This window comes from Odontesthes bonariensis, chromosome 9 (assembly GCF_027942865.1).
Source record: "Odontesthes bonariensis isolate fOdoBon6 chromosome 9, fOdoBon6.hap1, whole genome shotgun sequence".
NCBI lineage: Eukaryota > Metazoa > Chordata > Actinopteri > Atheriniformes > Atherinopsidae > Odontesthes > Odontesthes bonariensis.
The window spans coordinates 24,915,123-24,940,926 of record NC_134514.1 but is presented as its reverse complement, the minus strand read 5'-3'; the positions used below and the strand labels follow the sequence as shown (position 1 = coordinate 24,940,926).

At 42.9% G+C, this 25,804-nt stretch overlaps 1 protein-coding gene across 1 annotated transcript; it reads right to left on the bottom strand.

Moving 5' to 3' along the window:
• Window positions 1-669: 669 nt before the first annotated feature.
• Window positions 670-24,222, bottom strand: brwd1 (bromodomain and WD repeat domain containing 1). Its single transcript, XM_075473736.1, has 44 exons — window positions 23,993-24,222; window positions 23,821-23,879; window positions 23,674-23,703; window positions 23,397-23,456; window positions 22,170-22,320; window positions 21,825-21,923; window positions 20,318-20,478; window positions 19,875-20,096; window positions 19,184-19,284; window positions 17,491-17,561; window positions 17,208-17,308; window positions 17,042-17,082; window positions 16,842-16,943; window positions 15,492-15,645; window positions 15,267-15,401; window positions 14,863-14,991; window positions 14,518-14,666; window positions 13,528-13,604; window positions 13,042-13,272; window positions 12,763-12,946; window positions 11,530-11,620; window positions 11,131-11,253; window positions 10,968-11,038; window positions 10,491-10,716; window positions 10,212-10,328; window positions 9,802-9,909; window positions 9,499-9,623; window positions 9,151-9,233; window positions 8,755-8,866; window positions 8,201-8,262; window positions 7,960-8,115; window positions 7,710-7,830; window positions 7,446-7,571; window positions 7,246-7,315; window positions 6,238-6,288; window positions 5,922-6,047; window positions 5,683-5,835; window positions 5,391-5,551; window positions 4,975-5,147; window positions 4,368-4,496; window positions 4,090-4,260; window positions 3,679-3,993; window positions 3,407-3,562; window positions 670-3,314 (listed from the first exon to the last, which is right to left on the bottom strand). Exons 1-44 carry the CDS (start codon window positions 24,027-24,029, stop codon window positions 1,915-1,917), a joined length of 6,720 nt encoding a protein of 2,239 aa, XP_075329851.1. The 5' UTR covers window positions 24,030-24,222; the 3' UTR covers window positions 670-1,914.
• Between the last annotated feature and the right edge of the window lie 1,582 nt (window positions 24,223-25,804).

Sequence of the window (25,804 nt, the reverse complement as noted above, 5' to 3'; positions counted from 1 at the left end):
CATATATTTAAACATTTTTTTAATGCCTTTACTTTTCGGAAAATTGCTGCAATTTGAATTGATAACCGTTCAAATCAAGTTTGTCGAAAGCGCGAGGAGCTATCGACACAGGATGTGGTCATGCGGAAGTTGCCCCGGTACGGTTTTTCACAACAAAGGCAAGTAGCTACATCAACATGGGTGAATACATAGATATTTATATCTATGGGTGAATATAAGATATGAATGTGTTACGGAAATATGTTACGAAAACATCAGCGGATGACACCGGAACATTAGTAAAGAAGAGAGACAGTCAGTTTAGTTATTTAGCTATCCGTCCATTGTCCTTAGAGGAAAAATCCTCAACATCCGTTATATTATCAGTTTTGGCTTGAATTAGTAGATTCCTCTTAAATTTGAAAGTAGTTATAATTTCAATTTGTTCCAACATTTATGGTAAAAAAAAAAAAAATAAGCTACAAACTACGCCTGGACTAAAACATTCAATAAATAACTAACCTTAAGTGTTCAGTCGTTTATCCATTTTAAGCCACAAATAATAAGATGAAATGCAAGAAAACAAACAAACAAACAAAAAAAAAAAAAAAAACAGTGCACTCAACACCTCTTGCAACAAAAGTATCCTTCATGCCACTGGATTATATTGATTGAGGCCGACACAAAATATATCTTGAACTGATGTTTTTATTAATAAGAATAATAACTCATTCATTGCACTCCACGACCACGTTGCGTTAATAGTTTTCCCTGTGAAGTCTGTTTATTAATGGTGTAGTACGAAAAACATGAAGCAAAATGTCATCAAGCGACTGTATATTATAGAAACCTGCCCATAAACAAAAAGAAAAAAAAAAGAAACCATGACTGGCAAAAATGTTTAAGTCAACTCTGAAAAAAAGAATTTAATACTGAAAGTAAGTAACACAGGACGACAATAAAAAAAAAAAAGAAAAGGTCTTCCCAATATGAGAAATCACTGCATTTTGCATGTAGTACTTTTGGTTATTTGTACTTGGCAAAAAAAAAAAAAAAAAGTACCAATCTGTGACATATGGCAAGACACTGCAATTAAATGCAAAAAAGAGAAGGAAGAAAAAGAAACAAAATAAACCCCATCAAATTTAAATAAAATGCTTCGCTACCGACTGATCGTCAAGCCGTTCAGACATTTTTAATTCTCAATCACGTATTTACAACCTATTCGCTAGAATACGAAACATATCAATGAGGAGAAAAAAAAAAAAAAAAAACAGAAAAACAAACAGAAATATAAGGGGAAAAGAAATTGTTGTAAGTTCATTTGGCTCATATCCCACAATACAGTCAAGCATTTAAGTGTGTGGATTTACAAAGGAGTGCTGTAGTCAAAAGTCTGAATATGGGATCCGTCTGTCCCAGTCAGTGTGCTTGGACATCTGCCAATCTGGAATTATTTCTTCTCCTTACCTCAGCTCGAAAAAAGCCTCTGCATGTCTGAGACTACAGTAAACTTAGTTGACCCCTGAGTTTCTAATGCAAAAACTAGTGTATGAAATACCTCATTACAGTGTTTCTTAGTGCAAGCCAGCAATATGCTCGATTAAACAGAGGTATATTAGATAGCACCCAAGCTGACAGGATTCCCCAGAACGGTTATTCTGCCGGCTGAATCACAACAAGCATCATGAGAGGTGGTGTTTTGCTCTGTATCCTTGTGAAAACCAGCAGTTCAAATGCTTGAATTTGTAGTACATCTATAAACATGTTTTTCATAGAAAATATAAATATCCCTGAATGAAACAGATTCACAGCATTTTTTTAATTCTTGAGGACTCCAGTGCTGCTACCATAACGTGGCCTTCAAGTGTCTTTAACGTCTCCAGTTAATGTCCGTCTTCCCTGTAAAGGCTTCAGTTCCCGCCGCCGTGTCCTTCATTCACTGTCATGATAATTGACCGTACGTTTCCCGCGGTTCCGGGTGTTCACGCGCGTCTTTCGCTGCGGTCTGCCGTACGACTCGCCACTGTCCTCTTCCTCTGAGGCAGCCCGCTGGCGGCGCTGCCTTACCGGGCGGCTGGCAGTCCTTTCACCAATCCCCGTCCGTGTGCGACCTCCCCTCTTTGGACTGCTGTGGGACCCTGAGCTGGCGAATGAGTTTTCAGAGGCTGAAGATGACGGCTCGCTTTCTGAGTCGGAACTGTGTTTGCTGCTGCTGTAGCTTTCCTTTCGCTTAGGTGTCGGCTGCCTCGCGTTTTTCTTCCCCTTCCTCGAATGACCAATGTCTTCGTCTTCCTGACTGGAATCGGAGTGGGAGGACGTGTCCCTCTCTTTGCTGTCACTAGCTGCTTGCTTGGATTCCCTTTTAGAGCGCACTGAGGAGCCCGACCTGCAGTTGCTGTTTTTCTTATGCGCTGGCTCCCTCTCTCCATCCTCCTCTGCATCCTCAGAGTCTGAGGTGTAAATACGTTTTCTCTTGGAAGACAGCGGATTCCTGGATTCATTCGGAGCTGCTCTGATGGACATTCGTGTGTTATACCCGTCTTCCCTCGACTCTGCGGCTCTTTTGTTCCCATTCCTCTGCCTACGCTGGTCTGCCGGGGCCGAGTCTTCCTCAGAGTTGTCACTGATGTATTTCTTTTTTGGTAGGGCTCGAAGCCTCGGCCGTCTGTTCGATGCGTTGTCTGAATTGTCCGACTCTTCGTCTGATGAGCCAGTGGAGTGCTTCCTCCTCGACTTCCTCCTGGGTTTGTACTCTTGCTCAGAACTCTCGGAAGCGGTGGCGTTTCCACGAGGTCTTTTGCTTTTGTTTCTCGCTGGCCTTTTTGTTTCCAAGTCGGATCTGTCGCTTGAGCGATTGCTCTCCATTTCATCTTTTGTCACCCTTCTCTTGCGTGGGCTGGGTCTCTTTGGAGAATCACCGCGCTCATCTGATTCTGCACCATCCAGTAGATTCGTTGAGGCAGATTTTTGTTTGTCTTGGCTTTTTGACGGTGAAACTTTACTCTTTTTCTTCGACTCCCTCCGGATCGAGTCCTCCACATTTCTTCCATTTTGGTGTGGGTGGCTCTGGGAACGGGCATCTTTGTCTTCATCAGAGCTTACAGGAGGTTTACGTCGGGGGGTTGCACGTTCTGGGTCTTCTTCCTCCTCGCTCTCAATCCTACTTTTCCTCGTTAAAGTGGTTGCTGGGCTTTTGGAAGGTTTCTGAGACCAGGGTGTGTGTTCCTCTTCCTCAGCTTCCCCAGAGCTGTCCTCTGCAGTGTCATTCTGCTCAGAGTTGCTGTCAGACTTGTGATGTTTTCTACTGTGTCCATTCACATGAGACGCAGTATCTGTACGGAAACAAGGCCCGACTAATTAAAGCAACCCAATTATCACCACCAGCACAGCTGAACATAAGCATGAATGCTAAGGCATTTCTCACCATTTCCCTTAGTCTTGGCGACTTCTCTTAAAGTCCTCCCTTTGGTGGACTTAATGTCTCCATTCTGCTTAATTTGGGAGGTGGATGAAGAATCGCTGTCATTGTCATCCTCTTCATCCTTGGATTCACCACCTGATTCTCTTGTATTCTGAGAGGCTACAAAATTGGGGATCAAGAAAAAAAATGTTTAAGCAATGGAATTCATTTTTAACTCAAACTAAAAGGCTTGAACATTGCATTCTACTGTTTTGACATTTGGAGCGTTTGCCCACCCCTTGCTGACGACTCTCCGTCTGAATCTGAGCTGCTCTGGATCACCGCGGTGCGTTTGCTGACCCGGGTTGTTTGGCGAATGCGGCTGCTGCTCCTTGTTGGCTGCTTCTCCTCCTCGTCATCTTCTTCGGACGCCTCGAGGAGTTTTATCTTATTGACGGCAGCCCTCGCAGTCTTCCTCTTGAGGGGCCTGCGGGCTGTGGTTTCCTCTTCCCTGTCGGAGCCACGGGACGTGGCTCTGTCAGGGTCCAGGTGGCGACGCCTCTCCCTGCGAGATGACCTGCTGCTGTGACCGTTCGTTTCAGCTCTGCCCTCTGAAAACGAGCCATTCAGAAGGATGAATAAACAAACCGACTGGCGGGTTTTGAGGTGCACTGGTTTTGAGGCTGAAGCCCTTCAACAGCGTTTACCTGTCTTTTTTTGGTCTCCAGCAGCACGTTTTCTGGTCAGCCGTGTGCTCCTGCTGGGATAGCGGCGATTTGAAGACTGGGAAGACACCTCTCCATCCTCTCCCTCTTCACCTTCACTCTCAGATTCCTCCTCTTCTTCTTCTTCCCCATCTTCACTGTCACTCTCAGCAACTAGCAACAATAACATATATCCAGAAACATTTCTTCCAACACACAGCTTAAGAAAGTCACTCTGGATATGTGCTTTGAGGGTTGTGTGGGAATACTTCGTTCCTGACCTTTTTTCTTCTGCTTGGAACGGTTGCTTCTTGTAACTCTGGCTTTCTGTCTGTGTCGATGGCGCCTTTTAGAACTTGGACGTTTCTTGTCCTCGTCCGACTCACTCAGCTCACTGTCGCTTTCAGACTCTGTGGAGGAAAAAAAGAAAAGGACGAAAGAAGATACATTTATGTTACATTTCACTTTATCAGGATTTAAGAGTGCATGTCATTTAAAGTGCACAAAGATAAACAAGTGTTTTTTTTTGTTTTTTTTTTAATATCTTGCAGTAAGAAACGCGGTGAGGCCCGGACAGAGAAGAGCAGTGGCCTTATAAGATCCGGTTACCACAACACAACTAAATAAGGTCCTAAATTAACACAAGCGTCACACACACCCAGAATCATTATTTCAACTTTCAGCTCAAAATACTGTATCGTTGTTTCATATTGCACCTGTTGTTGCGCTTAACAATTGTTTTACTTTACAAGATAGAGCAGAAAGCACCAAGCAGAGGAGGGATGCTCTGATGGGGGGGGTTCACTTGTATCGTGGTCTCAGTGTGGTGGACAGTGACGGTTACATGCTTCTGAATGAATAAATGCTCCTCCCAAAGTCCCAACACACCTGGTGTGGATGAGGCCTCTTTGGAACCGGACTCGTCCTCTGAAGAGCTGCGACTCGAGCTGCTGCCTCGACTCCGCCGGGCCCTCTCAGGAACAGACACTTTGGCTGAGGTAGATTTGGTTACTGACGTTAACTCCATTTTTTCCTGAGATTGAACAGCAGACCTCTTTTGACTTGAAAGAAAAGAAAGAAAAGAAAAAAGGGAAAAAAAAGAAAAAAAAGAATTGAGATTGAAAAATTTGAGAAATCGAATTTCTTTTCAAACATCTGCACTCTGCCAGTTTGGAACAAAGCAAAGAAGCTGCAACAAAAGAGCACTGGAGCTAAATGCACATGCACAGCCCTCAGGTGTATGAGGCACACCAAGCGATCGTTTTAGAGCAGATGAGCAGAGGTGAGGCGGAACTCAGACAGACCTTGTTGTGGCGGAGGACTGATCCTGCTGTTGCATTTTCTTGCGAAACCTCTGACTGCGGCGGAGCCTATCGCTGCTCTTCACAGCCGTTTTGTACTCGGATATGATTGTTCGGATGTGCTCCTCGAAGAAGGCAGAGAGCCGCAAGGTCATGCTGTAAATCTACAATAGAGCAGAAAAAAATAAAACATTGCTTCTCTAAACTGCTTCGGTACTTTTGTCTCACATCTGAATCAAGAGATCATTTCAACAGATTAAAGTTCCTGCAACTGCGAGCTATAATTAAGCCCCACCTTAGAGCGCTTGTTGGGTGTGTAGGCTTTAGCGTTGGCAAATATTAAGCGTGTGTCCTTGCACAGCTCGACAGGATTTTCATAGTGATCCTCTTCCAAGGTCCGTTTCACTGAGCCAAAGTCCATCGGCGTATCAATGATGCCATGATAGTCCTGGACGTGGAAAGGAAACATGACTTAGACCTCAAAAACACAGGAGAGCACAACTCAAAAGGAAACGTGCTGCCGGGATGACTTACTGGATAGTTCTGAGGATCAACGGGCTGTCTGAATGGTTCGGAGTCCTCGCAGTCAAATATGTAGTTGAGCAGACTCCTGCACTGCTCTTTCCAGGAATCTCTATCGGGCGGCACCTCCACAGAGCGCTGCAGGTGTGAAGAACAAAGAGAGATCAGTGACAGTAGCAATACAAATACAACTCAATGCTTATTTCTAGTTTTTCTTTTAAACAATCATGTCGCAGTAATAGAGTGACAGTACTGACAATCTAATGGATCGAACAATAAATGCATTGTCGCCGTGGTTTGAGCACAATCACAGTTTTCTTCAGTTTACCTGACGCAGTCTGTGTCCGGAAGATGTTCCTGGTGCTTCTGCATCTTCCTCCTATGGGCAGTAAATCACATGTGGACTTCTTATACGTCGTCACACACAATCTTTTCTTTCTTTTTTTTCTCCAAATGAGATCACAGATCATGGAAAACGCCCCTCCCCAGAGTCCTGAACAATCATCGTATTCAACAACAGGTGGTCTGACCCTCACAGAGCACGAACCTCAACATCACTGTCTAACGTGAAGATCATCAGGACCAGACACTGTTTTCACGTCCACAAGGGAAAAGACATAACCCTAAAGCTGCAGAAAGTGCAGCATTTTCCTTACAGCAGATTGAGAACTGAGCAAGACTACTAAATTTGCCATGTAATCAACATCACTCAGAGTCATGACAAGAATGTTTAAAAAGTAAACTCTTTGTGCATTGTGACAGATCTGCAAGAAATGAAGAGCAACATATGACATATGAAATAGCTCAGTGCAAACAGCTAGCACGTTTGCTGTAACCTGTTCTGTAACTGCCTCCTTTTCCCCCTCACATGAAGAAATCTATAGGAGGAAGGTATGCAAAGGTATGCAGTCATTGTTCCCGCCCCCCCTTCCAGAATTTGGCTCTTATACACTGAAAAAGTTGACCTTAAGCTGTGGATTGTGGTGAGAAACACGTGTGGCAGAACGCTGGATAAACAAAGTAGCTAACAGTCGAACAAACTAATAGACTGTCCAGTTGTGACTACAAAATTAAAACTTACTGCAACGTTTTAAATGAACACCCCTTCTGAATTTAACAGGATAGAATCCTTATTTGGTTTGCTCATTGTTATGGAATGTATGTTTTTCTCCTCTCCCTTTTCTTCCTCCCTCTGTCTGCCATTATAGAAGGCCTGGCTTCCAACTGTATCCCAGTTTTATTTGAGGTGTGCGATATCTTTAAAAAAAAAAAAATCACACGAGAAACCAACTACACTATAAAACAAAAGCCTTCTTATTTATCTGTCGAGACTTGCCTCATCGTCATCATCATCCATTTCCTCCACAGCATTGTAAATCTCCATGATATCAGTGCAGCTTGGGTTACTGTGGAAGTAAGAAAATGTGCCAACTTAATATAAAAAAAACAAACAAAAAAACATTTGAATAATATTGTGCCTATTATTTGTCTTTGCAAAATATCTATATATGAAAATAAAATATTATTAAGACGTACTTGACAAATCTCTGGAGGACATTTGTGATGATTTTTGCAGAGTGGGCAATCTTGCTTCTTGGCTCATTAAAAGTGCGGGCGTTATGTGCAATATACCTGGCATCCCATATTAATGCAGAGAGGCGTCTGTGGAGCAAAAAATAAATAAATGATGAATTAGTACAAAAACCACTTGCTTGAATTTCAGATATTTCAAGGACACAACTAAACCAACAATCCCAAGCTGATTGGATTACAAAGTAGATGGAAGATGAAAATACTGGCCTGTAGAATCTGTTGAAGAGTCGAAGTCTAATGGTGCCCAGATCTGTGGGGTAGGCAATCACAGTGCAGTACGTTGGATACTGGATCAAGTCCACAGGACCAGAGAATGGAGCTGCAATTTCTGTAGCAAAGAAGGGTGCATCAGTGTGACTGGTGAAAACCTCCCTCCACTGTTAAATATACCTGCAGGTGTCATGATGCGAGTAAAAGACACCAAGAACCTATACAAGTTCTTCTTCTGTATACACACCAACAGTGATGAGCTGATCGATGCCAGCAATGATGCGTTCACACTCCTCATCCCTGCTCCTGTCGCCCCACTCCCCGAGCAGAGGCTTGTACATCAGTTCCTTCATCTCATCTGCTGTCACGGGGATGCCACCTCCCTCCGTGTCAGGCTGCGGGGCTGCAAAGCAGAAACCCATTTAACAAAACGGACTCAAACACTCTGTCTCTGTGATGGCTCTCAGCCAATAATAAGTCTTTATTACCATCATCCTGAATAGGTTCCACATCCCAAGGACTCAGTTTCTCAGTTTCACCATTGTCCCATCTGTTGAAAACAAAAACAAAACGTTTCTACCACTTTTCAGTCACCATATTAACTTCTACTATTAACCATTAAAAAAAAGGGACAATCCCATAACTGCTATCAAAACACCACACTGTGTCATGTCATGTCTCTAAAAAGCCGCAAGGAGAAGGAGGCGCTTTTCTTACATTCCCCCTCCAAACAGGACAGTCGCGCACAAAGGCGGCCCAACAATTCCACCTTGTGAGAAACCAGAGACTAGACCTGGGTGACATATTGGATATAGACCATATACTTAAGATGTAAATCCAACTATGCTGAATATAATCAGATGTAATGTCGAACTCAAAGTGTGGTTGAGGAGGAAAGTTGAAGAGGTGTTTTGCACTGAAATGCCACCTCTGCAGCCTTTTTCAATCAAATCTAATTCAGCAAATTGAATTTACCTTTTATTGGTAGAATCACAACACAAATCATGAAAGGGAACAACACTGACAGTTTGTTTCTCCCCACCTGACTTTGAAGCACTGGAAGAGGCTGTCTGGGTACTCTGGTTGGTAGGGCTCCTGACAGACGATGGTCCCAAACCACCAGGCGTCGTCTATCACCGAGCGAAACCTGTCATCTGCATTTGGGGAAAATATGACCGAATCATCACAACAGAGTAAAAATGCCTGGTACCCACTCGCTCAAGTGGAAAACAAATAAATAAATAAGTCATCTGTCAACACCTAGGCTGAAAAACAGCAATGCGGAAATGAAAATCCTCCTCAAACTGGAGTAACGATTCCCACGTGTGCACAATTTAGTCTGGATAAATCTGGCTTTTAATAACATTGTTTCGACAGTCGGGCTAAAATAAAAAGACTCGCACAAGGTGAAGCTAAAATGAAGAATGGGCTCACTTACTTGGCTGCCAGTTTCTACGGAGCGCCTCATTATAACTTTGCCTCAACACCAGGAAATCAATCACGTCCGGCATGTCGTGATACCTGAGGCAAAAAAAAACAAAAACACACAACACAAATCTCACGTTAAAAGGAGAGTGTGCCATCAGCCATGTGATAATGATGCTACAGGATACTAATAAATACACACCACGAAAGGAAAAAAAAGCATTCATCATTTTAATGGTTTATTTTGGAACCATACAAATAGACCAAATTCAAACAGGACTCAGCTAGCTGATGCCGCCTTCACTCAGGGCCTTAAAGCGTTTGTTAGCTGGAAGGTAACTCATTCAGCTAAGCCACTCACTTGAGAGAAAAGGACTTGTCTGTGATTTTGCCGGTGCCGTGGTCAATAAGAGTAAGCTTCAGGCAGCAAAGCGTCGGAGGGCAAACTTCATATTTGATTCCAGTGATCTTCACAAACTCTTGGTCCTAGAAAACACACGGCGAGGATTATCATTTCATTCGCAGTCAGTTATAAACTTGCATCTGTGCGTTCATGTGACCTCAACAGAAACGCTGTGGAACACAAACAACTTTTGATCCGAGTGCGTTTCCATGAACTTGTCTTCTAGGAAATTTGCACCATGCTATTTGCCTTAGGTCATACCCGCAGCTCCATTTTCTTCCACGGCTGTTTTTCCAGGTTGATGGGGTACAGCTCGCTCCGACTCACGGCCTCGACGTAGGCCTCGTGTCCCTGCCGAAAGTAGATCACCTGACAGACACGGAACGCTCAAAGTTTAGTAAAACGGTTTCCAACTGCTTGACTGTGAGTGCTGCGCTCCGAGTCAAGAGTCAAGAAGGACAGAGTAAACATGCTTAGATAAACATGGATGTTTAGGCTAATATACTCGTAGTTTCTGACATCTTTTTCAGCCAAAAACAAGCAGGCATCTACTGATGAAGAAAATGTAGCTAAAATCGACTAATTTAAATTATTATAAAGAATTTTACAAATTCACACTGGAGGACGTGGAGATAAAATAACACCCCAGCCTACCTCTTTATGTTACGTACCTCATCACCCATTTGTGGGACAAATGGCGACTTCCTGGGAATGACATCAGTGATCCATGGCGAAGGCCTGAACTCATTCGACACTTCCCTGTTAATAGATGGTCTGACCTTTGGACGCTGATTGGAGCACCAAGATGAAAAACGTCAAGTGAGAAAATGTCAACCTTGAAGCATCAGTTATAAAGTTAATCTTTATATTCCGTACACAACTAAATCTATAGAAGCTTACGAGAAAGACTTAGCCACTTCAGCTTCACGAAGTGGGCTTGGTAAACTCACCCTGGGGGACTTTGTCCTTGCTTTTTTCTCCTTTTCCTTGCTTTTCTTCCCAGCTTTTTCCTCCTCATCGCTTTGCTGCTTTTCCTCCTCTTCCTCATGGTCTTCCTCCTCCTCCTCGGAGCTGCTGAGTCTTCGCCTCGCTCGCTTTCGCGATGACAAGGGGGTTGAAGGCTGCAGGTTTATACCGGCATCTGCTGTCCAGTCTGAGTAGTCGCTGGACGTGTGGCTGTCCGATTAAAAAAAAACAACGGTTGGCTCACGCAAAAAAACGATAATTTCCATTTTAAACAACACCGATTAAACAAGCAACGTGCAACTTTCTTCGAGAGTGTCATCTTAAGCAATAAAAAAGGTGCGACACAAGATTCCGATATAGCAATTTGGTTATTTACGGAAAGAAAAAAAAAATTCTTACCAAGTCCTCCAAATCTGTTTAAATAAATTCAAAGAATGGCTCCGGTTTACGTTAACTCATACCTTGAACTGTCACTTTTCCACTCTTCCTCATCATTGGAGGAATCCATCTCACTGCCATCCAATTCATTGTCCTGGAGAGAAGAGAACAATTTTATTGTTTTCTTTTTAAATAGTGAAGGCAAAACTCCTATATCACACGTTGACGAAGTGAACAACATGCTACCTCAGAGTGTGCATCTGAACTTAATGTCTCCTCTCCCTCTTCGCATGAGAACTCGATGTATTCCAGTGAACCTCTGCGGCCGTGGGTTCTCTTCGCTGTGGAGGGCTCATCGTCTGAGTCATCCTGGGGGCGACAGATGGGACCGATTCAACAACAGTAAAAAAAAACTAAACAAAAAAAAAAAAAAAACCTAGTTTGAAGAGAAAAAAAAATATCCTGAAAACAATTATCCTGGCAGCTAATTATTAACTAAGTCCACAACCATTTCTCTGCTCTAACATTCACCTTTCTGAATGGTTAATGTTTTGTACGAGCTGTCATCCAACCACAGTCAACACAAATTATTATTCATACTGCTAACTGAGGCCCACCTTCTCAGCGAAAGAACAAGAAACCTACCCGACAGCTGCTGTAGATGATGCGTCTCTTCTTTGCGTTGTACTGAAGCACCTCCTCATCTCCTCTGGCTGTTCGAATGTCCTCCTGGTCCCTGAAAAGTAAGTTCCAAAAGATTTGCATTATTAAAGGCCTACAGAAAGCTGACACTACACCCAATACATAATGATAATACATACACAGAGGAATAATAATGATCATTGGACTCTACACCAAAACATTTCATAAACGCATGAAATTTGCAATTTTGAATTTGCCGCTTGGAAATCCTTCCTGGAATTCCAAACTGGGGGCGGGGCTTCCGTGTGACGTCACATGTGCCATGGTTTTTCCTGGCTGCCGCTATTAGTATGCTTGTTGAGTGGTGAAGGCAATAAAACGTTGGGTTCAGTGCAGTTTTTATTGCGAGTAGATGTACGAAGTGCTGTGGGTGCGTGTGTTGCCCTCAGCACCAGCAGCTCACACCACCGGGGACAGAGGAAGCAGAGAGACCTGCGGAGGCAGGCGGACAGGGAGACACAGACACAAGACCGCGGGTCTCTCTGCTTCCTCTGTCCCCGGTGGTGTGAGCTGCTGCTGCTGAGGGCAACACACGCACTTCGTACATCTACTCGCAATAAAAATTGCACTGAACCCAACGTTTTATATTTCCAAGCGACGTCCCGCGGCACACATCGAAATTTGCCGTGAAGAAGCTGTCCAGGTCTGGCAAACTGCTGGCTTCGCTACTAGAACTACTGGTGATTGTTCCAGCAGCTGGCACTCACGACGTCACGCACCTGTCGTTCCAGTTTGCCAAATTCGAGTAAAATGTGGTGATAGTTTATTGGGCCTAATCAGGACTATCCAGGGGCCTAAAATTATTTTAAAATCATAAAAAAATTCCATGGTATATAAGGAATCGATCTGCTATTTCAGTTTTGTGCAAAAAAAAAAAAAAAAACACCTTTCTGTTGGCCTTTAAAAGCAATACGGAAAGGGAAGAAAATATAATACCGACATGTAAATCACATTCTTATTCATTTCTAACAGCACAGACCTTACAAAGCCTCAGAAGGTACTGTAATAACCTGTGGCACCTTCAAAGACCTTAGCAGCAGATCCAAAATAAATACAGAAATCACCAAAGTTGTGAGGTCAAACTACCAAGGGGCACCAAGACATAAAGTACCATCAAAAGGATGGTAAACTCAGACACAGCTGATACATGTTAGGGGAAAAAAGATCCCGTTCTACCTATAGTTGCTGGTTGCCAGTTCAGGTACCACCACCCTGCGTCTCCAGGCCTGTAGGTCTCTCTCCGTAGCTATTTGGCTGCGAGGAGCATTTTGGTGCATCTGCCTTACGCCCTCAACTTGTCCGCTGCGACGCAGGCCCACGTTAGGCGGTGACTGCACATCTGCTCGGTCGTTCACAGACACTGCAGTGAAGTAAGAAAAATAAGTCTTCAGCGTAAAGCTCTGCATGTCAGGTAAAAAAATTAAAATAAATAAAAAGCTGGTGCTATATTGATACCTCTGCGAGGTGTACTTGGTGCTCGTGCCAACACTGGGCCATGTCCTTCAGCTTGCCCCTCTGGTCCTACTCCGGTACCCGGTGCCGCTTCCGTCCCCGGCTGGCTCTGCCGGGCTTGTTGCTCCTGAAGCTGTCGGATGGCCTCGTCCAGAAGACTGCTGCGTCTTATTGCGATCTCCTCGTGCTCCGCGGTCTGCTGGCTGATCACCTGCTCCACCACCTCGCCGTCACCTGAAGAGGAGATACAGAGGGATCAGGGACATAAATGGGGACTTCTAGGACGCTTGCAATAATCAAACACTTACTGAGGGGAGTTTTGAAAATGATCCAACTTGGCTTTTATCTTGGCTTTTTGTCTAAGCACAAAACAAATGGTTGAGGTGTTCTTATACCTGGTTGGCTCACGCATAGCTGAAAGCTGATCGAAAAGTATATTTTTCTCTATAAACCTTACTTGAGGTAAGCATCACTAAATTACTGACTTACTCGTGGCTACGTATCCCAACTGAGGTACCAGGTGCTCGGCAGCGATGTTCTCCCGCCCAGGGACCAGACGCTGGTATCTGAAACGAGGGAATATTTTTCAATACAAAGCACTGCAGAGTTTTGTATTATTTATCTGAATTAAAAAACAAATGATTCCTCGTTCTATCTCTAAAAGCTGTTGGCTGTTTAAGGATTTTATGCCTACAGTAACAGCATACCAAATAAATATTAAAATCCCAGAATTCTACGGCATTGCTGAGCCCTGGACTTTACGTCAGACACCTGAATCTACAGTCTTTGTTTACTCGACTGTGATCAAGTTTGAAAAAGCTCGAGTATAACGAGTCATCTCGCAGCAACATGTGATCTGGCTCGAGTAATATGAGAGGAATCACTTGTTCCCTTATTTAAACAAAACTGGACATACTATTCGATCATACTGCTGGAAGATTAAAAAGAAATCTGAAGGTTTTAAAAAAATATTGACCTCAAAGGCATTACTTCTTCTAACAGTAACAGTAAGTGCATGGAGAATGAGCTGCCAGATGGGCAGATCAAATTCATTTCATTCTGTTTGGTAAAGATAAGGAGCACAGACCAGACTTTTTTTTTTAGAATTAAACCGTATCAAATGTCATACTGCACACTGCAGGCGTTTAAAGATGTGAAAAACATCTGTGTTTAAGGATTTTGGAGGTGTTAGGAGAGGAGGTATTTTTTTTGGAGGAGATGAGTTTTCAAGAAATTCTTGAAAGTAGAAAAGGTACGCCCTGTGTGAATTGCTGACTCATTCTACCATTTGGAACCACAAATGAGAACAGCCTGGATTTAGACCGACTGGGCGGAGGGATGGCGATGCTATACAACATTCCAAAGAGAAATGCAGTGGTGGAGGAGAGACATAAACCTGTGACACCGAGTTTAAATAGCTGAATGGAGATCCTGCAGTCATTCCTTTAGTTGCACACTGCCTGCCTGCCGAGTAAGTACCTTGGTGGATGGGGGTTTCCATCTACATCCACCAAGAATGGTGGGGGCATGAGATGGGGTGCCTGCTGTGTCTGCTCATCCAACACAAAGCCATTGGTGTCGCGGATCAGCGGCCTGTAGTCTGTGTGGAAGAACACCTGGTCGGGAAGCTGTTGAGGAGAAGTAATAATTCAGGGCACGACTTCCCCCAGCAGCTCTTATATCAGCTATATCAGTTTAATGGGGGAAAACACAGACAAACACTTATTTCTCATCGTCTTTTCATATCAAAAGGTCAGATTAGCAAGTGTTAAAGAAGGGAAGTAGCATTTTCTCAATCCGAACAAATGAAAGTATTTTTCTTGCCTTTTCGTAGGGTTTGGAACTGCCGAAGCCAAAGACGAGCAGATGGCCGTGAGAGTCTGTGCAGGCGAAACGCTGGCCATCAGGAGTGAATTTGCAGTCGAACACAGCTCCGTGACCCTGACCTTCAATCTGGATGAAAAAAAAAAAAAGAAAAAGAGAAAAACATTCGTCACTCGAGGAAAAAAAAGTCGCTGGTAAGGAGACAAGTAACGGAACAAAACCAGAGCGTTGAACAACATCAATGTCTTTCTTCCTGTTTTCTTTTTCCACACTTGGCATCTTTTTGCTTAAATTCCACCAGGACTTCAAGCTAGATATTATCATTTCATTGATTCATGCTGCGTCATGGCCGTGTTCTTTATTCTGTGAAAAGCCGATCCTGGTGGTGCAGAGTGTTTGTGTACCATGTTGAAGTAGTGCTGTGTGTTTGTTCCTCGCAGCAGATCCCATATGAACACGTTCCCATCGTGGCCAGCAGACAGGATGATCCTGGGATCAAAAGGGTGCGGTTCGAGGACAAACACCTCGGCTTCATGGCCCTGAAAACAACGTTAAAGACGGTCATTTCGATTGAAATATGCACCGATTATCTGAAAACGGTCCAAAAGCAGAACATTGTGAACAATTACTTTAAGGATATGTAGCAGCTGCCCTGTGTAGGAGTTCCACACTTTGAGGAGATGGTTGTTAACAGCCGTGATGACTGTATTGTCATGGCGATCCCACGCCACCATGGTGACTTTGGGTTTGAAGTAGCTTTCCTCTTCGCTCACTGGCTCAGCACTGAGAGAAAAAGAAACGTTTCGTCAGAAAACCAACACAAAAAAGGGGTCTCATCAAATGAGTTATTCAACTACTAAACACACAAAAAAAAAAAAAAAAAAAAAAAAAAAAACAGTAAATGAACTGGCAGCTTTGTAAGTGCTGCTGCCCCGTCACAAACGAGGCCTGTATTTGCCAAAGAAACAAAGAAAGAGACTTGCCAGTGTAAAATCTTTTACACCGAAGATTATTAGCGAGCTGGTGGCTTCTCTTGTGAAATAATAGAAAACGACAGTGCAACTCCAACCATTTGGTGCAATAATTACACAAGCTCACAATTTCACAGTTTCTGTGATACAACAGTCACTTTAGCGTTTTAAATACCAAACTCTTTGTGAATCCTATTATTGTTTCGCAATTTCTTTTCCATCCAAAAAAACAAAAAACAAAACAAAAAAACAAACAAACAAAAAAAAAAAAACAGACTTCCAGTGAGGCTCCTTTACAGCTTCACAGTTCTTCGAAGACAAGAGGAGCTGTGTGGATTTTAGTTATTTGTTTGTTTATAGGTTGATTTTAAAAAAGTCGCAAGTGAGCCGAAGCTCAGAAATAGACATAAGACATTTGCTCAGCTTTGCAAATACAAACTCTGCTCTGATTTAACTGTGAAATATCGCCGAAATGTCGAGGATGACGCACAAACCTGCACTAGAAAGCAAGAGGGCGAACGACACTAAACTTAATTTTCTTATTACTAATCAGTGCAGATTTAGCAGCCTGATTAACAGATACATTTAGATCCAAGCTTAATACAGATTTGCACATCTTACACAACATATAAAAACTGATGGAAGAACTGTCATAGGTTAAAGGATTGTACGTCGGCAAATAAAAGGTTTACTAAATCTCGATCACTGAAAAGTTAAGCGAGTCCTTGGCTGGAAGGGATGCGAAATGTTCACAGCTTGGAAGTGACTGATGTACAAACAGATGACAGAGCCAAGGCAGTGTGACACCTGAACAAATCGATTCCCCAGCTGACATCAGCACCTGTTTCACTCGAACACGCTCTGACAGCTCTGTGAGATGTTCTGCTTATTCAGTGCATATCCTCCTCTCTTTACACGATTACCGAGCGCAAATTCAACTTGGCACACCCAACAAAAAAGGTGACTTTCAGCCTCGCTGCTTTACAACAAAAACAAGTCCATCCTTACCCTGGAAGAGTGGCGGACATGTTGAGTAAGATGCACCTCCACTGCTGCCGCTGATGGAGCTTCCAGATTCGTGCCGTCCCATCTCGACTTCCGCTCACAAACCTGAGGCGACACGGAGACGGCATCCAACATCAACTCGCTTGAAACGCACACCGTGCCATATTTGAAAACAAATACCCCTTTTTTTTTTGGTTTTATACCTTTCACTCGAGTGACAAAACTGGATGCTGTCAACTTTGTCCTGGAAAAGGGAGCAGATGCGTGGATTAAGCCAACGAGACGAGACAAAAAAAAAAATAAAAATTCTCAGGTTAGAAAACATGTTCTGTGTATATGAATCATGCAGCTCGTCCAAATTGAGTTTACCGTGTGCTCATGGAGCTCCGATATCTTTTCTGGGCTCCCGCTTCCCAAGTAGTATATTCTAATGACATCATCAGTACTTCCTGTTGCTAAGAACATACCACCTTTAACAAAAAAAAAAAAAAAAAAAAAAAAAAAAAAAGGGGTTAAAGTACTCAAAACTTCACAGTACCTAAGAAGATGACAATACTGAGAACTATTGATTAGAAGTAATGAAATGGGAGGCGGTATGTGCAGGTGTGTTCAACACTGAAAGCATTCAAACTAACAACAAAAACACTCTTACCTGGACTGAACGAGGAGCAAACAGTCTGAACCCCCGGCCTAGGCCGCTCTGTAAATTTGTGTGGCCGGTCGCTTAAAGGAAAACGAAGAAAATGTCACCGAATTCATACAAAAGCATTACAGGAGAAAAAAAAAGATTATTGATAGCTTAAAAGGAGCCTCATTTATGTGCACGTGGCTCGTCCACATTCTGGCATGCGACATAAATCACTTAACATCAGTATTTTCTTTGCATTTCTCTTAACGTCCCAGATCAACTGTTTTACGTTTCTCTCGCTGTTTACTGTAGATCGTTAACTTTCTTTTGAGTCGAGCTTTGCGAATGGGAAAGTGGCGTTTCACCGACAGTGTTTCACTTCGGCTGAGGGCTTTTTACGCTCAGCAGCCCTGGCCGCCAGGCTCATGAGACTGTGGACGCAGCACTTAAAAAAAGGTACCATAACAGCAATATGTGGTGCCAACAGTAAATTTTCTGATGCTTCGAGGTCTTCCAGTTTCATTACATTACAGTCAAACTTAAAAGTAAATGAGTTTTTCCTTCACTGCTTAACAAACGGCTATCCACAATGACGAGCAATAAACTGTTTCTTTTGGCGTTTTGTACATTTATTACAAATTCAATGCTGAGAAATCAAATTTACATATGTACTGTGACCCTTCGTTTAGTATTTGTTTTAGAAGCCCTTCGCCATCAATGGCAGTCCGGATCTGTCTTTCCCTCAATACGGACCGCTCTCCCAGCCATCGCCATGTTTGACTGTAGGGATGCATTAATGAGGTCATACTCAGTGCCTGGTTTCCTGCATACAGACATCATTGTGAATTGTGTCCAAATAGTTTAATGTTTGTTTCATCAGATCAGATGATTTTGCTCCTCTTGGTCTCAGACTCATTCAGGTGCCTGTCATGTTTTTTTTTTTTTTTTTTTTTTTTTTTGGGGGGGGGGGGTGACTTGGTTGTTTCATTCACAGTGAGCCATGGTCTTCCTACTTAATAACTCAACAGCAGGGTAGCCGGATTTACAAAGTCTGGTTTGTGGTTTCACTCTTCCCCCAGCTTAAAGCAAAGTAGGCAGGTGTGCCTGTTCTAGATATAGGCACAAATACAGTAGACTCATCAAGTTGTAAAAGCATTTCAAAGATCACTGAAGGAGGAAGGACGCAACCTACAGCAACAGCAGGTGTGGCAGCAAAAGGTTGGAATATTTATGTACACTGGATACTTTGTCTTTTAACACTAAGAAATTAACAAAACGGCTTTTTGCTTTACCACAGTTCAGTGGCAAAGCCTTCTGGTGTACCCAAAAAGCCATTCAAAGTATTCAAAAGTATTGGAAACTAAAGAAAGCACGCCCTCAAAGTGTTTGAAAGCCTTCTGTCGTCACTCCAGTGGCCAGTAACAAGACAGAAAAACTCAGAAATAAATCAAACTATGTTGGCTAAGTTATGCCCTCAGCCTTTTGCCGATTCCCATCAGGAGAGCCACAATCAACTCCAACTCTGTGTCAAAACACATTACACCATTTTGCACAAATATCCATAATGTGAGCCTTCTTTCAGAATTGACACGCAACGTGTACATCTCATAAACAACAATGGTCAACGGGATTTAGTTGACTCTTAATAACGTGTGCGGCAGAACATCTCTCAGCCACACTTTCAAACACATGCTGCAGTTTAACAAGCAGCGCTCACCTAAAGTTGATGTTGTTGACATCCCACTGCCAGAAGCAGACGGTAGCATCAGTTCCGGTGGACAGCATGTAACGTTTGGAGCCCTTGGCAAAAGGTGAGAACTGAAAACCCAAAGAAACAGCTCATCAGACACCTGAATTGCTCGAGATGAGTTGTATAAATGTGGAGACATGCATTCGGAATAGCGTTACATATCAGCATCCCATCGAGCCCGTGGACTTCTTGATTGTGAGCCAACAAGAACGAGGTTCAATTTTACATTCGGGTGTTTCTAAAAGAGCATACAGCGTTTGAAGTTAACGCGTGGAAATAATGACTAAGAGACTATTTGGACCAGAAATGCTTTTGTTCTAGCTTCCGACTTTTCAGACCCTTGTAGAAACATTTCTCAAAAGCGGCTCACTCTCCAGCTGTGTGTGTATGTTAACGCCTGAAAACATGCCAAACAGCACAAAATAAAAAAGTAAATAGATGTATATTTTACAATAGCGTCTGCTGAACTTTCAAGGCTAACCCTACTAGCTGACATAAAACACCAGGTCCGTTGCTAAAATGTTCCACATGAACTTCGACTCCACACTTTCCATTTAAGAGGACGAGTATGTGGATTTGACAAGAAACTTCTGACTGTAACTGGATCACAGAACCATTGGAAAATAATAAAATATCATAATGACAGAGATTCCTTTACCTGAAGGGAGGTAATGGATCCACTGTGCCCCTGCAGCACAGCCACAGGGGCACAGGTACGAAGGCACCACACACGGATGGTCTTGTCACAGCTTCCTGCAGCAATTAGCGTGTTCTCATAGTTGACAGCCAAGTCTGTGATCTCTGCAGAGTGTCCTCGCAACGTCGAGTGCAGCCTTCCATCAAACGAAGACCAAATCTTCACCAAACAGTCATCTGAGCCCTGAAAAAGAAAAATGGCTTCCTGCTTTAGGACACACTCAGAGACAGATTTGGGACAAAGCATTGACACCGTGGCCTTAAACTTAGCTGGCAAAACGTTAATTTAGATCCTAAAACATGAACAACTTCACAGCCTTGTGAGCATCCAACTTCATACATAACATACTTGATCTGATTTTCTAATTTCAAGGTTGAGGGATATGTTAAGAACGTCTGTCTTACTGTGAAGATCCTGAGACCAGAGCGATCAAATGCGATACAGTACACTGCAGACAGATGCCCCAGGATCCGCCTATGCAGACGCATGTGCTCATAGTTGCTGACAGGACTGATGGAGCTGAAGCGCTGCACTCCTGTCAGCTCTCTCCCCCGATGCACCTTCACTGTTGATGGCGAGAAGCAAAACATCAGAAAACGGTGATGATATTACTGAGCAGAAACAAGGCCAGAATCACGGCAAGTGGGCGCGGGTCATATTTACTGTAATGTGGGCAGGGGTGGAGGGGCATTTTCACGGGGCGAGATTAAATCCAAGAAAATACGAGAGGTGGCTTTTCTCTGCTTTCGACAAACAAGTAAAGGCGACGTCTTCCCATAGAGCTTCGTCTTCCATGCACAGAATGAAATGCAAATTTAAATTTCACATTAGTTTGCAGATCATGAAGCTAGCTTACTTTAGGTTTCCCTCTGCTCTAATCATGCCAGTAACACATTTTTTTTTAATACAGCGGCAGAGTAAAAAGAAACTGCCAACCCTTCATTAAATCTCGCTCTGGAAACAGAAATATCACTGTTGCTCTTCGATCTGCTCATCTGGTTTGCATCTGTTGCTCCGAAAAAAAAAAAAAAAAAAAAAAAACACAGAAACAAACCCCCATCTGCAACATTTTTTTTTTTTTTTGCTGCTTTTTGCTTTTACTACCCCGAGCTGAAGTTGTTTGAATCTAATGAGGAAGAGGTTTTGTTTATGCATTCATTATAAGTGGTGACTTACTAAACTCTTTGGTAGTTTCAAATGTCATCTTTTGAATAAACAAAATATTTAAGACTTTCCAAATTTTTTGCAAGAAAACAGCCTCTGCCTCAGAACATATATGTCAAACAGGCTTGGAGTTACAATAGTGGCATTAGAATGTGCCAAAGGCCGCGAAAATAGGGATTTCTGAACAAGACAGCACCCCCCAAAACCTCTTTCCTGGTTTGCTCAATATCCTCCTGAAAATTCCTGAATATCCTAAAGTCCTAAACATGCATTATTTTCCCTGCAGCAGAACAGGTTTCAAATAAAAGACAGTGTTGCAAACAGGCTCAACAGGAACCATTAAGATGATGCAACAGAGATGGATGCAAGTCATCAGGCAAGTCAACAACAATTATTCCAAGGAAAAGCTCTGGATGAAATGGTGATTTATGTTCAATATAACCTCCCCGTGTTAATGAAAAGAAACACTTTAATGTAGCTGACAAGGCTAGCAATCTGCCTGAGTCATGGCTAACACAGTTATCTGTCAACAACTGTGAGCTAAAAGAGAAATGAAAAGTGAATTGCATTCAAATGAGCATATTAGTCATTAATTCAATGACTTTTAGGCATCGCGCATTGGAATGGATCATAAGTAAAGGCAGGGCAATGCCACAACAAGAACATGCAACAACCACAAGCGCATCCTGTGGTCCACTTCATGTCTTACCACACAAACACGGGATTGCAGAATGACGCCGGACCTACCTAGGTGTGGAGGTTTCTTGTAGTTCAAAGGCCTCTCTGGTGGTCTGCCCCGGTGAAGGGCTGCATATGATGAAGCTTGAAACCGCACACTGTCGCATTCTGAAAAAAAAAAAAAATCAAAACAAAAAGCTCACACAATGACTCAGCTGACTGACAGATGTATGAGGGAAACCGATAGTATCTGCTCTGGCAACCGCTCTAAACTGTGAAAACATTTATATTGTGCAAACACTTAACACTGCAAAAAAAGTGTACTGCAACTAAAAAAACTATTTAATTAATTAAATAAAGGCGTTCACACACATGTGCCCAGAGAAGTACAAGCAGGCGCAATGAAGACTCTACCTTTTGCAGTTCTAAGCATGGACTGCTTTCCAGAGCCCAGGAAAGAGTGTACACCTGGGACACACGATGGCACCTCTTTGTCAAGGAGTGGTCCGATTTGCTTGCATATCTGGAGCAAATGGTCAGGTGCAATATGTCTGTTGGCTGCGACCTGTCAGGGCAAACAAAACCAGGGTAGTGACTTGGCACTGACACGGGGCCACAAAGTGACTAAATAAAACAACAGATCCTACAATCAACCACAAAACTAAAATTTTACACAACCCCCTTAATAAGAACATGATGGGTTGAAGTAAAAAAATTCAACAACAAAAACATCGAGCCTCATTTAGAAAAAATGATCGACTTCATGATGAATGATTGAAAATGACTAGATTTAATCGTAAGAGATAGATGTGTGGAATAGGTTCCATATCAATGACCATAACTGATTCAGATTGGTTTACAATCTTATTTAATTTGTATCGTGAGCTGCACATCATTTGCAGACATAGCCATTCTTCAGTGTTATCCCTTTGACAGAACTACATAACTGTCATCAACCTGATTTCTGTAAAGAAATGTGTTCCTCTAAATCCACTGGGGCCTTTTCATTTTAAATAGTTTATGACTAATTATTTCATTGTACAGTGTTCATAGTTGCTAATTATGATCTACAGGATCACAATAATTGTATGCACTAACATTAAGTTAATGCTCATTTTCTGTCTTAAAGAGATAAGAGTTTCCTGCACCTTCTTATTTTGATTTGATCACAAAACGCCTGACAAAGTTACTGTTTAATACTGTAATGGGTATAAACCCTATTCCGTTGGGCGTGGCTTCTTATGCAGATTTCCTTTTTTACAGACCAATCACAGTGCAGGTCACATGCAAAACAACGCAGAGACAGATCATCCCGGCTTGTGATTGGCCAGCACAGCGGTCTCGACAAAGCGAGAAGCCGAACTACCCACCCTAACTGCAGTATCACAGCCAAAATAACATTTAACTTCCCATTCAAATGTCGTTTTTGCAGCACAATTCTACTGTTCACTCTCAACAATTTCGTCGGCCGGAGCAGGAAACATTTTTGTCGATGGTTACAACTACACAATCTCCAACAGTAGTACAGAGGAAAAAGAACAAAGACCGTAAACAAGCACAGAGCATGGATACACGGCCCCCTGTCACAAGACAATAACAACAGCCGACAATGAACTTAACAGATATTAAATTAAATCTCACCACATCTTCATATGTTCTAGAGTGCTCGTTTCCCAGCCAGTCCAATCTCCCGGGTAAGAGCTGCCGAAAATAGAGTTTGGTCAAGCAGAATCCCCGTAGAATTAGCGAGCAGGTTCACATTTAACTTAAAACCGGGTGATGTCAAACGTGCGAGACGTATGGGGGCATTTAAAAAGTGGACAGAGTTAAGCAAGTTTTATGCTCAGACTCCGTAAACACCAAAGCATAGCAGCTAGTTAGCAGTTAACTAGCAACCAAAGACAGCGGGGATACACACCTGATATTCCTCTAGTTCGCTCGCCAGGACCTGCAGAAGAGAAAAATTGCGATTCAGATCACAAAGCCTCTATTAACTGTTATCAACTAGCTCGTCAAACTATGTTGAAATACAACACACTGCGCTAGTCAAAGCACGCCAGCTCACCTCAGCCGCTCTCCGACATGGACCCGTAGTTAGGAAACGCGAAATCAAGTAATAGAGCTCTGAAATTGAACAGTGAGTACATAAACAGCCATAAATGCAATTGGGACATCAATTAGCACGAGCGTTATCGATGTAAATCAAGCTATCAATTGGCTTTACTTCTGCTACTTACCCGACTCAAGGAGCGAAATGTTCCGATTTTTGGCCATTGAATCGGCCGTTTACTGGAGAGGTGAAACAAATACCCGGCTAACTTTATGGCTATAGAAAATATGATATATTTATTTAATTTCAGTAACACAGCTCTGACCCCCTCCACGGTTGCTCCCGCTTTCTATTCAGCCTGTTTGCAGTCGCCATTGGAAGGATGAGGCCTCGGCGATACGACTTACTTCCGCCAGAGCGGAGTAACACAGGAAAAAGGGGGTGGGGAGGAGCACTCTCTCAACAAAGGGCAAGAGTGTACGTTAGCTCGTAGCCGAGCAATATTTGTTTTGCTTGAGCGTAAATTCGGGTAGAAATACGATTTCCACCCCGCGTGTACACTCTAACTTGGCAATTTAAATAGAAAATAAATACACACGACGCCGTATTCATACGCCCGCCCCCTTTTTAAGACCAAGGTCGTGAGTTCTTCAGATGACGTCATTGATAATGGTTGCCAGTTGGCTTTATCAATATGTTTGATCAATACACTTGTTATATTGGCTCTGAGAAATTGCCAAATCAATACACTTGCGATTGAGAAAGACTGTACTATTGCCAGTTGGATCTTTAATAAACGTTTGTTCTGTACCAAGACAAGCAAATAAATAGCATGTCAGAAGATTTCATCAATAACCTTGTACACACTCATGTAGAAATATCTGTATACTATTTTATTAAATTCAATCTTATTTTCTGAGGAAGGGGGTGTTGTGATTTTGCTGCAATAAAGACATTTTTTCCAAAATAGAGAAAAAAACTAACACCATCACCATGTAGTATTTTGATTTGTACCCAAGTTATGCAAAATGTACTCCAGCTGCCATTTGGTCATACTTTCAAGACAACCCTACAGGTGTAAGGGACTACAAGAGATATATAAATAGGAAAGAAAGTACTATAGTACAAACTTATATCTAAGCACAATAGCCGCATTCGCACTGTAAGAACCTTTGGCAGTTCCTATAAAATTTTAAGGAACGGGGCCGTTTTTTCCCGCATTCGCACATACAGGAACTCGGGACCATCGCCCTCAGTTCCTATAACCATTTCAGCTCCTTCTCCTAGGCTGGGTCTTTTCAGGGTTCTATAGGAACACATCTGACGTAGGTGTTTGGTGGTTGGTAGCAACGCCCCATGTCATGCTTTCACGGCTGAAATGTTTCGTCATACGACACGGACACAACCTGCGCGTGTTTAATAAGTTAAACGTACACGTCGTCTCCTTTGTCTGCGGCGCTCTGCTCTCCTTCCTTCATGAAACGAAGAAGTATCGCCTGCGCTCGATCCTGACTCTCTCTGTGTGCTCTTCCAGCCTCGATGTTAGACGCCCAATGTGATCGTCTATGATTTATAGCCGCTTTCGGACAGAGCAGTTCTAAGAATGCCTATCTAAGAACGGTCCTTCTCGAATTCCGTTCTGATAACTGTCCTTCCTCAGCGGAACTGTTTCAGTCTGCATTCGCACATGAGTCGGGACCAGGTCAGGACTGATGGGGCGCAGCCATCTGCGACAGTGATGTGTTACTTTAGCGCAGTGCTTAATTTGTAAAGTGGGAGGTCCCGGAGCGCAGAGGATGAATGGCTCCGGTGCGAAAAAAAAGCGTGCGGGGGGGCGCTTTCGAGCAACCCTGTGCGCCACACCGAAAATAATCTGGGCATGTATTGTAGGCCTAATAATGACAGTCACATCAAATCCGGCGCCGCTTTACAAGCTCTCTGGCTTACTGTCCAATAGAACGGAAGTGTGCACCCTCCTTTTCCGTAATATAGATATTTT

What these genes read in the sequence shown, in the direction of transcription:
- brwd1 (XM_075473736.1), bottom strand. Translation starts at nt 24,029, where the DNA reads ATGGCCAAAAATCGGAACATTTCGCTCCTTGAGTCGG. An exon ending in CAGTCCTCCGCCACAACAAG is followed by an intron (nt 5,148 to 5,390) that starts GTCTGTCTGAGT and finishes TTTTCTTTCAAG; the next exon opens with TCAAAAGAGGTCTGCTGTTC. An exon ending in CGGAGAGTCGTCAGCAAGGG is followed by an intron (nt 3,563 to 3,678) that starts GTGGGCAAACGC and finishes CCAATTTTGTAG; the next exon opens with CCTCTCAGAATACAAGAGAA.